The sequence below is a fragment of the Bos indicus x Bos taurus genome, chromosome 15 (assembly GCF_003369695.1).
Source record: "Bos indicus x Bos taurus breed Angus x Brahman F1 hybrid chromosome 15, Bos_hybrid_MaternalHap_v2.0, whole genome shotgun sequence".
NCBI lineage: Eukaryota > Metazoa > Chordata > Mammalia > Artiodactyla > Bovidae > Bos > Bos indicus x Bos taurus.
In genome coordinates this window covers 83,916,174-83,932,113 of record NC_040090.1, presented here as the reverse complement: position 1 = coordinate 83,932,113, position 15,940 = coordinate 83,916,174, and the positions used below count along the sequence as shown (strand labels likewise).

The window sequence follows — 15,940 nt, the reverse complement described above, 5'->3', positions numbered from 1 at the left end:
TGGGGACTTGAGACATATACATGATTTGACATTGCAAGTAATGTTTATTTCTTATTTCTAAATACTTTGGGCATTCTCCTTAACTACAGGGGAAACCACAGTAAGTGAACTAGAATTTCTCTCTCTCTCATTTTTTTTTAATCAAGTTTTTATTGTTCCGTTTTATTTCAAGGGATTTTTACAATTAAAATCATTAAAAATTTACTTTCTGATATTTTATGGGGATTAATTTTAGATGCCCTGGGCTCTTTTGCAGAAATATTTGTCCTCCTCCCTGTATACGGATTTATCAATAATTTTTCCAGAATACGATTACAATTTAAACGGCAACCCACTCCAGTGTTCTTGCCTGGAGAATCCCAGGGGCGGGGGAGCCTGGTGGGCTGCCGTCTATGGGGTCACACAGAGTCGGACGCGACTGAAGTGACTTAACAGTAGCAAAGACAATTTTAAGTCTGCATGGGACTGAGGGGAAGGTCAACAATTAGATTCTGTTTTTTTGAAGGAATTTGTCAGCTCATATTGAATTACAAATTGAGAATGTATTAGTTTATAGCATTTACAAAGGAAAACGTACCCTTTGCTGTGGTTGGGAATATACATTAAGCCCCAAGCTCTGGGGCACTTTTTACTCTGATTATTTTCAAACTTTCTTAGATCTTCTAACCAGGCAAGATCTTATTTCTGCTGAAGTGGATGTGGTCCCTGCAGTGTGACTGAACTTCTGCATCCCTGACCTAAGACTTAGACCTTTCTCTTAGAGAGTCAGGACACATGTTGCTGAAAATAAGAGATGAAAGTTAATTGTCTTCATCAGTTTAAGGTGATTTCCACCCCTGCCTCCTTGTACACACTGAACTTAAGTCATCTTATGAGAGGTAAGTTGTGGTGGGGAAAAAAAAAAAAAAAATCACTGCATTGGGCATTAAAAGACTTGGATTCTTATTTACCACTAATCAGCCATGTTTCCTCTCTAGGCCTCAGCTTCCTTATCTTTAAAGAGCATATAAATTGAAAAATGCAAGGTCCTGGTAGAATTTTCTTTTAAACTTTTTATTTTGTATTGGGGTATAGCCAATTAACAATGTTGTGATAGTTTCAGGTGGCTCAGCCACACATATACACGTGTCCATTCTCCCCCAACTTCCCTCCCCTCCTGGGTGCCATGTAACATTGAGCAGAGTTCCATGGCTATACAGTTCCATGTATTGATCCACCAGCAGTGTGTACATGTCCATCTCAAACTCTCTAACTAACCCTTGGTACTGGAGGAATTTTAGGGCACAAAAATTCTGAACTTGTTAAATAGATCCTGAACTCATTAACATCTGACTGTACATCACACAGTTTAGCCAAATAACTGCCATGGATTACATATGGTCATAGGTGGAGGCTTTGTCCAAAATCTGACATTGCTGATTCTAAGAAGTAAACTAGATCTACACTGGAAAGCTAAATTCCAAAGAGCTAGAGCCAGACATCCTGATTTTTAATACAGACTGTTCTATTTTATTTTTGTATCATGGCTCGGGCAAGTTATTTACCTTCTAACCACATTTCCTTATTTTTAAAGTAGGTAATAGTCTATCAACCTCATAGGATTGTTATGAAGGTACTGTAAATGGAATAGTGAATGTAAAGCTGTTAGTATAGTGTGAACACAGCAAAAACCCAAAAACATTTAATGATTATTATAAGAATAATATGGTGAAAATTAATCTCTGCATTCTATTAAGAATGAGAAAAAGCAGATTTATAGTAAAAGTTTGTATTTAATACTGTGTGAGTATATGGAATTTAAACAAGTAATAAAGGTTTCTCTGCTTGGAAGGAAGTTTGTCTGTTTAAGTTCTTGCCTATCAACTGCAGTATGAATGCCCTTATGAGAGATAAGAATTACTCTGTGAGATTAACACTCTATTTCTCATTTCTCCAAAAATATGTATTATAGAGGATTTGAATGTTAATAGGCAAAGCTAAGTCTAGTACAGAGGAAGAAAATGATCATGTGATTGAGTCTGTCTGTTAATACAGGATATCAAAGACACTGATAAGATAGAACTATTTTTAACTTATGTCCTGATTACTTCAAGGTTTGCAAGAAGCTGAAACAATTAGTAAAATAATAAAAATGAATACTGGATGCTTGGGGCTAGTGCACTGGGATGACCCAGAGGGATGGTATGGGGAGGGAGGAGGGAGGAGGGTTCAGGATGAGGAACACATGTATACCTGTGGTGGATTCATTTTGATATTTGGCAAAACTAATACAATTATGTAAAGTTTAAAAATAAAATAAAATTAAAAAAAAAAATGAATGAGTCACGTTTGAGATTTTCTATGCAATTTTGATCATAAAATCCAGCCTTGGGTACAGGTCTTCAGGAAATTATAGGTTCTTGGTTCTCCCAAAGACCACCTTCTTTAGAGAAGAATTGGCAATTAGATGTACATTCCACTTGTTCCTCAGGTGTTCCCTTCCCTGAAAGGATTCTTTGATGCCCTGGGCTATCCATAAAGGAAACCACTACTCTGGGGCTTGGAACTCTAAAGCTAGCTTCTCAATGAAGAGTTTATGGGATCATCTGTAAGAGGTTTCCTTTCCACATACCTCATTATTCAACTTGACGATGTATAACAGGGATAACTCATTTTACTCTTCACTGCTTTTTTGCTTTAAGAATATATAAAGCAAATGAAGCAACTGACAAACAACTAATCTCAAAAATATACAAGCAACTCCTACAGCTCAACTCCAGAAAAATAAATGACCCAATCAAAAAATGGGCCAAAGAACTAAATAGACATTTCTCCAAAGAAGACATACAGATGGCTAACAAACACATGAAAAGATGCTCAACATCACTCATTATCAGAGAAATGCAAATCAAAACCACTATGAGGACCATTTCACACCAGTCAGAATGGCTGCAATCCATAAGTCTACAAGCAATAAATGCTGGAGAGGGTGTGGAGAGAAGGGAACTCTCTTGCACTGTTGGTGGGAATGCAAAGTAGTACAGCCACTATGGAGAACAGTGTGGAGATTCCTTTAAAAACTGGAAACAGAACTGCCTTATGATCCAGCAATCCCACTGCTGGGCATACACACTGAGGAAACCAGAATTTAAAGAGACACGTGTACCCCAATGTTCATTGCAGCACTGTTTATAATAGCCAGGACATGGAAGCAACCTAGATGCCCATCAGCAGATGAATGGATAAGAAAGCTGTGGTACATATACATAATGGAGTATTACTCAGCCATTAAAAAGAATACATTTGAATCAGTTCTAATGAGATGGATGAAACTGGAGCCTATTATACAGAGTGAAGTAAGCCAGAAAGAAAAACACCAATACAGTATACTAACGCATATATATGGAATTTAGAAAGATGGTAACAATAACCCTGTGTACGAGACAGCAAAAGAGACACCGATGTATAGATCAGTCTTATGGACTCTGTGGAAGAGGGAGAGGCTGGGGAGATTTGGGAAAATAGCATTGAAACATGTATAATATCATGTATGAAACGAGTCGCCAGTCCAGGTTCGATGCACGGTACTGGATGCTTGGGGCTGGTGCACTGGGACGACCCAGAGGGAAGGGAGGGGAGGGAGGAGGGTGGAGGGTTCAGGATGGGGAACGCGGGTATACCTGTGGTGGATTCATTTTGATATTTGGCAAAACTAATACAATATTGTAAAGTTTAAAAATAAAATAAAACTAAAAAAAAAAAGAATACATAAAGAGAATAATGGAGTCTGAGATACAGGAAAAAGTGAACATTAATAATGTCATTATTAATGTCATATAAAACTTAGTTTTATATGCTTCCTTAAAGTTTAATTTAATAATATGCATATTCCCCATCAAGTTAAATGAGGAATGAAAATGAAAATTGAAAAAGATTTTGTATTAAACTAATCGGTTTGTGATGCCGGGAGCCGGCATATTGCGTATTGAGTGCATAGTGCGTATTGCATATTGAGTGCAGCACTTTCCATAGCATCATCTTTCAGGATCTGGAATAGCTCAACTGGAATTCTATCACTGCTGGGAGCCAGTGAGGAACTCCGCCCATGACAAAGGTCATGAGGAAGGAGGCTTGGCATACGCAAAGGCGGGATTGAGCCTCAGGAGTCCCCCATCTACCCCCAAAACCAGAGTCTGCCTACTTTCTGCTTTGTGCTTTCACCTACACCTCTGACTTTACAGGGGGCTGTCCCCTACTACCTCTCTCTGAAAAAAGAGTTAGCTTACAGCGCCAGTTAATAATTCCTGGGTGTGACAGTGTTTAACCTACAAACTCCTTTGGAAATCCTCTAGCCTGCCTGAATAGGTTTTTCCGGCCACATGTGATTGTTCAGAGCCTCCCAACTGTGAGAGGCATGAGATGTTCTAAACTGTCTAAACACAGATTCTTTTGAGTAGTTAAAAGATTGATTAGAAATCGTATTGGTGAAGGGATTTTCACTTGTTGGGCCAATGTTTGCTGCTAAGTTTCCATATCCCTTACCTGCTGTGTCCCTGGCAGTGTATTGATTAATATAATTGGTGTAAGTAGTAGCTTTAATGTTTGTAACCTGGGACGCTTGAGTTAATTCTTTTCTTGATTGAGCCCACCTCACCTTTGCCCTATAGGAATGCAACTCTATCCAATGCTTTTTGGAGGCTGGCACCTGACTTTAGAATAATCGCCTGACTTTGGAATAATCACCTTTAGAGAAAAATAAGTTTCTTAAAATGTTAACAGGCCTCCTGGCCAGAAGATGATGTAAATCACCTGAACTTTTGCATATGATAAGTTTGAAAGCCTGGTTTCGATTAGAATCAGGAACTGCTGTCCTTGCATGACTCCACCCCTTCCCCCATTATCCTCTATGCACAACCTAAGGTATAAACTACTTTGAAAAATAAAGTACACTCCTTTTTTGTTCACCGAAATTTGGTCTCCCCATGTCGTTCTTTCTTTCACCTTCTGGCTGAATTTTTCCTCTGAGGTGGGGAAGCTCGTCAAGCCTACTAATTTTGCCTGGGCTTCTAAGATCCAACTGGGGAGGCCTTATTGTCTCCTCTCCTTCGGGAGAACGGGAGGACACCTGCGGCCTTTGTAGGTGATGTTAATTCCCTGCTTTGGAATTTTATTCAGCCTCTTTTCTTCACTGAATTTTCCTACTGAGCTATCCTTATTTCAGCCGCTTTTCTCCACTAAATTTCCTCACTGAGCTATCCTCATTCTATTACTCTTTATATCCTTAATTAACGTTTAATTAAGCAATTGTTTCCTGATCTTCACCTACACCGTCTCTCCTTTGAATACCCTGGATCAGCCGGGGCTGGTCCCCGGCATGTTTGATTATTCAGAGAACTTATTGGCTACAAGCATAAATGGTATAAGTTAAATGCAGAGGTCAATAATTTTTGCTTGGTAGGATAAAGGCAATGGCACCCCACTCCAGTACTCTTGCCTGGAAAATTCCATGGACAGAGGAGCCTGGTAGGCTACAGTCCATGGGGTCGCTAAGAGTCAGACACGACTGAGCGACTTCGCTTTTACTTTTCACTTTCATGCATTGGAGAAGGAAATGGCAACCCACTCCAATGTTCTTGCCTGGAGAATCCCAGGGATGGGGAGCCTAGTGGGCTACCATCTATGGGGTCGCACAGAGTTGGATACGACTGAAGCAACTTAGCAGCAGCAGCAGCAGCAGCAGAAGCAGGATAAAGATGGGATTTAGGGTAATTATAAGTGACCCATAATGCAGTCACAGAAGCCTCACCTGTCACAGTAATTTTCTCAAAGCAGTGAGCACCCAGTCCTGCCCCTACTCTAAGTGTAGCTGGTGAATTGATAACAATTTTGAATACGTTAGAGCAGTTACTTTAATGACATTCAGATATTTCTTGGGGTCCCATGATGTGTCAAAATACAATTCCCTATGTCTGTTTTCTTATGTATATTCCAATCAATTTAAAACCACATAGTTACAGCTTTAGAGCTCTAAGACAAAACATGAAGGTTATATTAATTTCTAGTCATAGAATTAGTTATGTAAGCTGTAGAAATTTGGAAAATACAGAAAAATATGGGAAAAAAAATATCAACCATAATCTCACATTCAAAAGCAAATGTCCTCAATGTATTAAATTATTTTTCTTACCAATCTTCTATACATCAGTTCAGTTCAGTCACTCAGTCATGTCCGACTGTTTGCAACCCCATGAACTGCAGCATGCCAGGCCTCCCTGTCCAACACCAACTGCCTGAGTCTACCCAAACCCATGTCCATTGAGTCGATGATGCATCCAACCATCTTATCCTCTGTTATCCCCTTCTCCTCCTGCCCTCAATCTTTTCCAGCATCAGGGTCTTTTCAAATGAGTCAGCTCTTTACATCAGGTGGCCAAAATATTGGAGTTTCAGCTTCAGCATCAGTCCTTCCAATGAACACCCAGGACTGATCTCCTTTAGGATGGATGGGTTGGATCTCCTTACAGTCCAAGGGACTCTCAAGAGTCTTCTCCAACACCACAGTTCAAAAGCATCAATTCTTCAGCACTCAGCTTCCTTCACAGTCCAACTCTCACATCCATACATGACCACTGGAAAAACCATAGCCTTGACTAGATGTACCTTTGTGAATGAAGTAATGTTTCTGCTTTTTAATATGCTGTCTAGGTTGGTCATAACTTTCCTTGCAAGGAGTAAGTGTCTTTTAATTTCATGGCTGCAGTCACCATCTGCAGTGATTTTGGAGCCCCCCAAAATAGTCAAAAACTGATTCCACAGTTTCCCCATCTTTTTGCATTGAAATGATGTTTTAACATAGATTAAGACAAATAATATTTTTTAACATAGATTAAAAAAGTATATTGGAGAAGGAAATGGCAACCCACTCCAGTATTCTTGCCTGGAGACTCCCAGGGATGGAGGAGCCTGGTGGCCTGCGGTCTATGGGGTCACACAGAGTTGGACATGACTGAATCAACTTAGCAGTAGCAGCAGAAAAGTATATAACATTTTATAAGTGAAATTTTTGAATTTGAACTTTATTTTAAAAGATGCATATAAAATCTGTAATCTTTAAATATTAATTCAATAAGTATATTCACTAAATTTCCCCTATTTTTATATAATTTGTAAAAATAGACCATTTTGTGATTTTTTATTCATGTTATTTTGTACATAGACTTTTAGATTATCCTCCAAAATTGTTACTTCTAATGTCCAAATTATTCCAAAAAATTGATGTTCCATTAAAATATTTCCGACACTATGGCCGGGGAAATTTAATTTCTTTCTTCTGGTTACTCTATGTCTTATAAAAATAGTTTGAGATCAGAATAAAAAAAGACTAGGTCAGCTAAAAGAACTTTAAGATACCATTCCTACAGAGTTTTGGGAAAAGCAAGACTCATCTGTGACTTTATGAGTACTGTTAAAAGGCAGAATTTCAGTGTATTTCACTTTTTTATGATTCTTTTTTCTTTTCTTTTTAAGGCATTCTTTCCTGGAGTTTTTATTACCCACACCACATAGATGGAAAATGAAAGGAATGTGACTGTATTCATTCTACTATGTCTTACATAGAACCCCCAAATGCAAAAACAAAAAAAAAAATACTGTTTGTCATGTTTTTGGTCTTGTTAACCCTCTCAGGCAACCTGCTCATTGTGGTTGCCATAACTACCAGCCAGTCTCTGAATTCCTCCCTGTACTTCTTCCTGACCCACCTTTCCTTGATGGATGCAATTTACTCTTCTTCTTCAGCTCCTAAGTTGATTGTGGACTCACTTTGGGAGATCAAAACAATCTCCTTTAATGGGTGTATGGCTCAAGTCTATACATAACACATTTTTGGTGCTAATGAGATCATCCTTCTCACAGAGATGGCCTGTGACTGCTATGTGGCAGTCTGCAAACCTCTGCACTACACGGCCATCATGAGCCACAGGCTGTGCCTCCTCCTGCTGGGGGTGGCCTGGACTGGAGGATTTCTCCACGCAACCCTTCAGGTCCTCTTTACAGTCTGACTGCCCTTCTGTGGCCCCAGTGTCATATACCACTTCATGTGTGACTTGTACCCTTTGTTAAAGCTTGTCTGCATGGACACTCACATTCTTGATCTCTTTGTTGCTGCCAATAGCGGGTTCATCTGCTTGTTAAACTTCCTCCTCCTGTTGGTCTCCTATGTGTTCCTCTTATGCTCCCTAAGGACTTACAGTTTGGAGGGGAGGCACAAAGCTCTTTCTACGTGTGTTTCTCACATCACAGTAGTTGCTTAGTCTTTGTGGCCTGCATATTTGTGTATCTTTGCCCAATTACCACTCTGCCCATTGATAAAGCTGTTGCTGTCTTTTATACTATGGTGGCCCCTATGTTAAATTCTTTAATCTATACCCTCAGAAATGCTGAGGTAAAAAATGCTATGAAGAAACACTGGAAGAAAAAACTGACTTCAGAAAATAGTTAAATAGAATCATTAAACATTACAGATAGAAGTAATAGTGGTACTCTAATCCAAGCCTCTTGATTAATATATCGAATCTAACAATGGAATGAATAATACTTGCTGATAGCCACTTAAGCAGAAGAACTAAAGCTTGGGTTGGAATCCAGACTTACTGTCTCCTATCTCTCACTCTCCTTATCACAACTTAATACTTCTCAATCAATAAATACTTATCTATTAACAGGAAATCTGGAAATATCTTCAGAAGCTAAAAAGCACAAATCTAGAGTTTTGAATTGGTCTTATGTAATGAAGGAAATTTATGACCAACCTAAATAGCATATTCAAAAGCAAAGACATTACTTTGCCAACAAAGATCCGTCTAGTCAAGGCTATGGTTTTTCCAGTGGTCATGTATGGATGTGAGAGTTGGACTGTGAAGAAGGCTGAGCATGGAAGAATTGATGATTTTGAACTGTAGTGTTGGAGAAGACTCTTGAGAGTCCCTTGGACTGCAAGAAGATCCAACCAGTCCATTCTAAAGGAAATCAGTCCTGGGTGTTCTTTGAAAGGAATGATGCTAAAGCTGAAACTCCAGTACTTTGGCCACCTCATGCGAAGAGTTGACTCATTGGAAAAGACTCTGATGCTGGGAGGGATTGGGGGCAGGAGGAGAAGGGGACGACAGAGGATGAGATGGCTGGATGTCATCACCGACTCGATGGATGTGAGTTTAAGTGAACTCTGGGAGTTGGTGATGGACAGGGAAGCCTGGTGTGCTGCAGTTCATGGGGTCGCAAAGAGTCGGACACCACTGAGCAACTGAACTGAACTAACATGGAGATGTGTCAGTTACTACTTATTATTAAAAAAAAAAAGTGCCTAATGATATTCCTTTACTTTGGACTCTGGCCTCAGTATAGATATTTTTGTGTGAATTTTCTTGTTCATTAAATCTTGGTTGTACAGTAAAAGAAATACTATTTATGACATGCTTATAAGACTAGCATTGTATTATGTATTTTCCATATTGTGTTAGGTGGGTTTCAGTCAGAAAACAGAGCAGTGATTTGAACTGAAAAAGTTCACATGAAATCATTAATTATGTCAGGGTGCTAGCTACAAAAAGGGTAATGAGCTCTGTAAAAAAAAGCCCTTTGACTGAGAAATGAGTATCCAAGGAAGGAATTCATTTAGAATGTGGACTTCCTTCTCAGGCCAGGACTTCACTCTTTGGAGAAAGTGTAGATTTTGCCCATGGATGACCAAACTTCAAGTTAGTGGTAGAACTGAGACACATACTGAGATATGACTCTTTGTCCACATATGTTTACTCATTACACACAACTCTAGGGTGTCTTTTCCAGACAGTCTGGACAGAAATGAGGTAATTAAACTGGTGATATTTATTAAAAAAAAAAAAAAAAAAACTTCACAGAGTTTCCCATTGAGCATGATCAGATGGTCCCAGAGATGACCATTAGTTCATCAGCTGTAACAGTGATCTCTACTCACATTGCACTTCATTGCTTATGCTACTTTAACTTTTTTCTCTTAAAGTTGTAGTTCTTATATCACAAGACAATTTTAATTATCCTTAAAACAGTTAAAAAACTATTCTTTTATCAGTTCTTTTTCACTCTTCCTTTGCATCCATGTACCCATATTCCTCAGACCGGTATGTTTTTGTGCTTTGTTCTGTTGCTAGTCATTGCTGTCAACAGTTGTGGTTATGCAAAACTACACTCACATTTACAATTTTTATGAACAGTTTTGATTTATGAAAATAATAATTGAAAACTTTGGTATCTTTACGTTAAGGTGCCAGCAACATATTATGTAATACTTACATCATATAATTTGGCTTCTAATTTTTAAAATAAATCTGTATAACACTTTATTTTATTAGTTTTTAAAAATTAAAGTTGGCACAAACATTTCTACAAATCCTCATAATTCTTTTTTAAAATTAATTTTAATCAGAGTATAGTTGCTCTACAATATTGTGTTAGTTTCTTGCTCTACAGAAAAATGAATCAATCATACATATACGTATATCCCTTCCTTTTTGGATTTCCTTTCCAAACTAAATAGAGTTCTCTGAGTTATACAGTGGGTTCTTATTATTTGTTTTATGCATAGTAGAGTGTATATGTCAGTCCCAATCTCCCAATTCTTTCCACTCCCCCTTCCCCACTTTGTAACCATAATTTTGTTCTCTATATGTGTGACTCTATTTTTGCTTTGCAAATAAGTTCATCTGTACCATTTTTTAAATTACACATGTAAGTGATATTATTCAGTTTGTTTTCCTCTTTCTGACTTCACTCTGTATGAGAGTCTCTAGGTGCATCCACATCTCTGTGAATGGCACTATTTCATTTTTTATAATATTCCATTGTGTATATATATACCACGTATTCTTTATCCATTCCTCTGTTGATAGATGTTTAGGTTGCTTCTATGTCCTGGCTATTGCAAATAGTGCTGTAATGAACACTGGGGTGCATGCATCCCTTCAAATTGTGGTTTTCTCTGGATATATTCCTTGGAGTTGGATCACTGAATCATATGGTAGTTTTAGTTTTTTAAGGGACCTCATACTGATTTTCATAGCAGCTGTACAAATTTCTATTCCCCACACATTTCATGGTACCTTGTCCTTCCACTATTTTATAATTTATAACACCTTATTGTAATTTTTTACTCCCTCTTGGGAGTTTCTCAATGAATCTTAAGCTTTTTGAAGGCAGAATCCAGGTCTCTCTCTCTCTCTCTCTTTTTTTTTTTTTTTTAACCATTGAAACCCTAGCAATTATCAATGTCTGATACATTCTGTGTGCCCCAAATGTTTGTTACCTAATGAATTAAGACAAAAAAGAATAAAAGGAGTGCATTTATCTTGAAATTGCTTTGTACGTAGACAGAGCCATGTATTTTTAAAAACAGATTGTAATAATGAAATGTTACTGAAAAGTAAATAGGTTAACTGAAGAATATAGCTTAAACAGCTCGTATTAATAAGATAAAAACGTCTTGCTCAGAGCAGAAAGAATATTAAGGTAAACTATTCATCCATATGCTGAGAAGTGTAGTTTAAATTTCTTTCTCATCCTCAGTTTAAACAGGAATTAAGCAAATTGTAGTTCCCCCTGAGGTCAAGCAAGACTTTTCCTTGAAGGTGAATCAACTTAAAGTATAAATGAATTCCCTAGCCTCTAGTACTACTTTTTGGACTTCATTTTAGCTAATTTAATTGTTTCCTTTATATATTTACCCACACATTCAATATTTATCATGCATATGATATTGTGCTATCTTGTACAAACTATTGCTATATACTAGGCATGTACTTTATGGTACTTTACAGAGTGTGACTGTATATGTCAAAAATAGAAATTATTTTCTGACATCAAAATGTTATTTTATTTGAGTCATTACTCTTTCTGATGTGTTACCAGCAGAGCATGGGTTATATGAGCAATACTACATGGTGTTGAAGGCTACAAGGAAATTTGGAAATGGTGTAATATTCCTTATCTACCCCTCAGAGGTAGACAGGGCCAGTGCATTTATAGCATTAAATAGTTACATACTATAATATTGCAGGTACCATGTGACTATCAATTGTGATATATAAAAACAAGCACAGTTATTAATGACAAATTATTAGATTTTTAGTGATAATGATCTAAAATATACACTATTAAGCACAGGTCCTGGCTCAGTACATGGTTAGTAGTACAGTTATCTAAACATTCTGTCATCATTGCCTGGAAGTTAATTGATGTTCAGTGCCTGACCTAGGAAATTAGTCAATTTTGATTACTGGCTTGCCAATACATCTGCTTTGATGCTTTCCTCTTTTTGACACTTTTTAATACTTTCCTTTTTCTGCTTCCCAGGTGGTGCCAGTGGTAAAGAATCTGCCTGACAATGCAGGATATTCAAGAGACACAGTTTCAATCCCTGGGTCAGGAAGATTCCCCTGGAGTAGGAATGGCAACCCACTCCACTATTCTTGTTTGGGAATCACATGGACAGAGAGGGACCTACACTCCATGGGGTTACAAAGAATTGTACAGGATTGAGCATGTATGTATGCACACATATCTTTATGCATACCTCCTTTGGTTTATTATAGAGAATATTTGTTATTGTTCAGTCACCCAGTTATGTCCAACTCTTTGCAATGCCATGGACTGCAGCACACCAGGCCTCCCTGTCCCTCATCATAACCCAGAGTTTGCTCAAGTTGATGTTTATTGAATCAGTGATGCCACACAGCCATCACATCCTCTGATGCCCTCTTCTTCTTTGCCCTCAATCTCTCCCATCATCAGGGACTTTTCCAATGAGTTGTCTCGAGTTTCAGCTTCAGTATCAGTCCTTCAAGTGAATATTCATGATTGATCTCTCTTAAGAATGACTGGTTTGATCTCCTTTCTGTCCAAGGGACTTTTAGGAGTCTGGAGTCTTCTCCAGAACCACAGCTTGAAGACATTGATTCTTTGGCATCCTGCCTTCTTTATGGTACAGATCTCACAATCATATGTGACCACTGGGAAGACCATAGCCTTGACTCTCTGGACGTTTGTTGGCAGAGTAATGTCTCTGCTTTTTAATACACTGTCTAGTTAGTCATAGCTTTTCTTCCAAGAAACAAGTGTCTTTTAATTTCATGGCTGAAGTCACCAACTGCAGTGATTTTGGAACCCAAGAAAATAAAGTCTGTCACTGTTTTCATTGTTTCCCCTCATATTTGCCATGAAGTGATGGGACCAGATGCCATGATCTTAGTTTTCTGAATGTTGAGTTTTAAGATGACTTTTTCAGTCTCTTCTTTCAATTTCATCAAGAGGATCTTCAGTTCTTCTTCACTTTCTGCCATAAGGGTGGTGTCATCTGCATATCTGAGGTTATTGATATTTCTCCCAGCAATCTTAATTCCAGCTTGTGCTTCATCGAGCCTAGCATTTCATGTGATTTACTCTGCATAGAAGTTAAATAAGCAGGGTGACAATATACAGCCTTGACCTACTCCTTTCTGAATTTGGAACCAGTCCATTGTTCCATGCCAGTTCTAACTGTTGCTTCTTGATCTGCATACATATTTCTCAGAAAGCAGTTAAGGTAGTCTGGTATTCCCACATCTTGATGATTATTATATGTCAGGCAAATACTTTGTATAATATAACTACATATATAATAAATAAAATTCCTGTCTAATATCAAAATGTTCTTTTGAGTCATCATTTTTTATGATTGTTTTTCAACCTAAGGTGGTGTCATGAGCAGTACTAGACATTCTGAAACCTACAATAAAATAGGGAAAAATTGTGCAATCTTCATTCAACTGTTACAGAAGTTCAATGATGCATTGCCTTTATAGCTATGAAATAAGTATATACTATATAATGTGACAGTCAACATACCACTGTCAACAATGGTATATAGAGTTACTAGTGAAAATTAATGCAAAAAGAAAAATAATTAAATCTTGCCATTTGTGACAATAGGAATGGATCTAGAGGGTATTATACTGGTATATTGTGGCCAGAATACTGGATTGGGTAGCCATTCCCTTCTCCAGGGTATCTTCTCAACCCAGTGATTGAACCCAGGTCTCTCACATTTCAGACAGATTCTCTACCAGCTGAGCAACTATTAATTATATTACCTTTCCATCATAATTACAGGAGAGTGCAATTAAGATTATGGTCTGGAAAATCAATCATATTCTTATTACTGTCTCTTCAGTATGTCTGTTTTAATATCTTACCCTTTCTGCATATTTCCTCACTTTCCTGCTTCTTAGGATTCCTTAAAGATTACTGCTCAAAACCAAACTACTTAGCATTTTAAAAATTTTATTAGAAAGAAAGTATGAATTCACATTCATGGTTGCTGTTGTAAAACTTAATGTCAATTTGGTAGAATTTTCTATGTATGAAATAAATAGTACTGGGTTATATTTTTCTCCTTTTGTGCAGCTATTTCTGTTCCATTCAATGAAAAATACTATAATTTTATGTAGTTAATTTCTTTATCCCTTAAGTAGTTCTTACTGAGCTCATCCAACATGTCATTTTGACATTTGCCTGGTGGGCTACATAGTCCGTGGTGTCACAAAGAGTCAGACACAACCGAGCGACTAACACTAATCAGTGTTGAGTTCTAGGTACATTTATCTGTCAGCTGAAATAACTTTCCTACTGCATAATTTCTTAATGGCATTTTTCATCTGGTCATTTCTCAAGGTATAAATTAAGGGATTTAACATGGGAGTTATCATAGTGTGGAATACAGCAACTGCTTTATCAATAGGTAAAGTAGCTGCAGGTCTCATGTACACAAATGTGCAGGGCACAAAGAATAAGACAACCACTGTGACGTGGGAGATGCAGGTGGAGAGGGCTTTGTGTCCTGCCTCCAAACTGTAGGTCTTTGGGGAGTAAAGGATGGCCACATAGGAGACAAGCAAGAGAAAGAAGTTTAACAGACAGATTAAACCACTGTTGGCAGCAACAAAGAGCCCTAGAGTGTTTGTATCAGTGCAAGCAAGTTTGAGCAAAGGGTTCAGATCACACATAAAGTGATTTATGACATTTGAGCCACAGAAGGGTAAGTGGAAAATAAAGAGGATCTGTATGAATCCATGAAGAAAGCCTCCCACCCATGCCACTCCCACTAGGAGCCCACACACCCACCAGTTCATGATGGTTGTATAGTGCAAGGGCTTGTAGATGGCCACATAGCAGTCATAGGCCATCACAGTGAGCAGGATTATCTCAGCACCTCCAAAGAAATGTTCCCCGAAGATTTGGGTCATGCAACCATTAAATAGGATAGTCTTCTTTTCATACCGTGAATCTGCAATCAGTTTGGGGGTACTTACAGAGGAATAGCAGGCATCAACAAAGGAGAGATGGGCCAGGACAAAGTACATGGGAGACCTCAGTGATGAACTGACATTTATGGTGACCACAATGAGCACATTTGCTACCACAGTGGTGAGGTAGATGACCAGAAACATAGCAAATACAATTTTCTGCATCTTTGGATTCTCTGTGAGCCCCAGTAGAACAAACTCTGTCATGTTCCTGTTCTCCATGTGTTTCATAACGGTTCATTTCATTACCTTAAAGAAAACCGCAATTTTCATTCATGCAACTTTGAATTTATTACACTGCATTCCAATAAGTGATAAATGCCCAGGATACAATGAGTGTGGATTCTTTTGAGTTTATTTGACAAATAAAACATTCTAAGATTTTAAGATTACTCCTGTAACCACATGAGGGAGAGCTTTATCTTCTGAGATATCTCAAGTTACTACTAAACTGAAGTAGATTTCCCAAATAATGGCAGATATGTCTGAAAGGAGTCAGAAAATGGACATAAAACCCATGAATAGAAAGTTTAGGAAGTTTCTTTTTACTCTCTAATAAATGGGAAATTTTGGAAGGTTGTTAATATGAG

General features: G+C 37.9%; 1 protein-coding gene and 1 pseudogene across 1 annotated transcript; one reads left to right on the top strand and one right to left on the bottom strand.

Moving 5' to 3' along the window:
- Positions 1 to 7,545: 7,545 nt before the first annotated feature.
- Positions 7,546 to 8,479, top strand: LOC113905103 (annotated as a pseudogene).
- A 6,166-nt stretch (positions 8,480 to 14,645) lies between these two features.
- On the bottom strand, positions 14,646 to 15,572 carry LOC113905159 (olfactory receptor 4C46-like). Its single transcript, XM_027562139.1, has one exon. It carries the CDS (start codon positions 15,570 to 15,572, stop codon positions 14,646 to 14,648), a length of 927 nt encoding a protein of 308 aa, XP_027417940.1.
- Between the last annotated feature and the right edge of the window lie 368 nt (positions 15,573 to 15,940).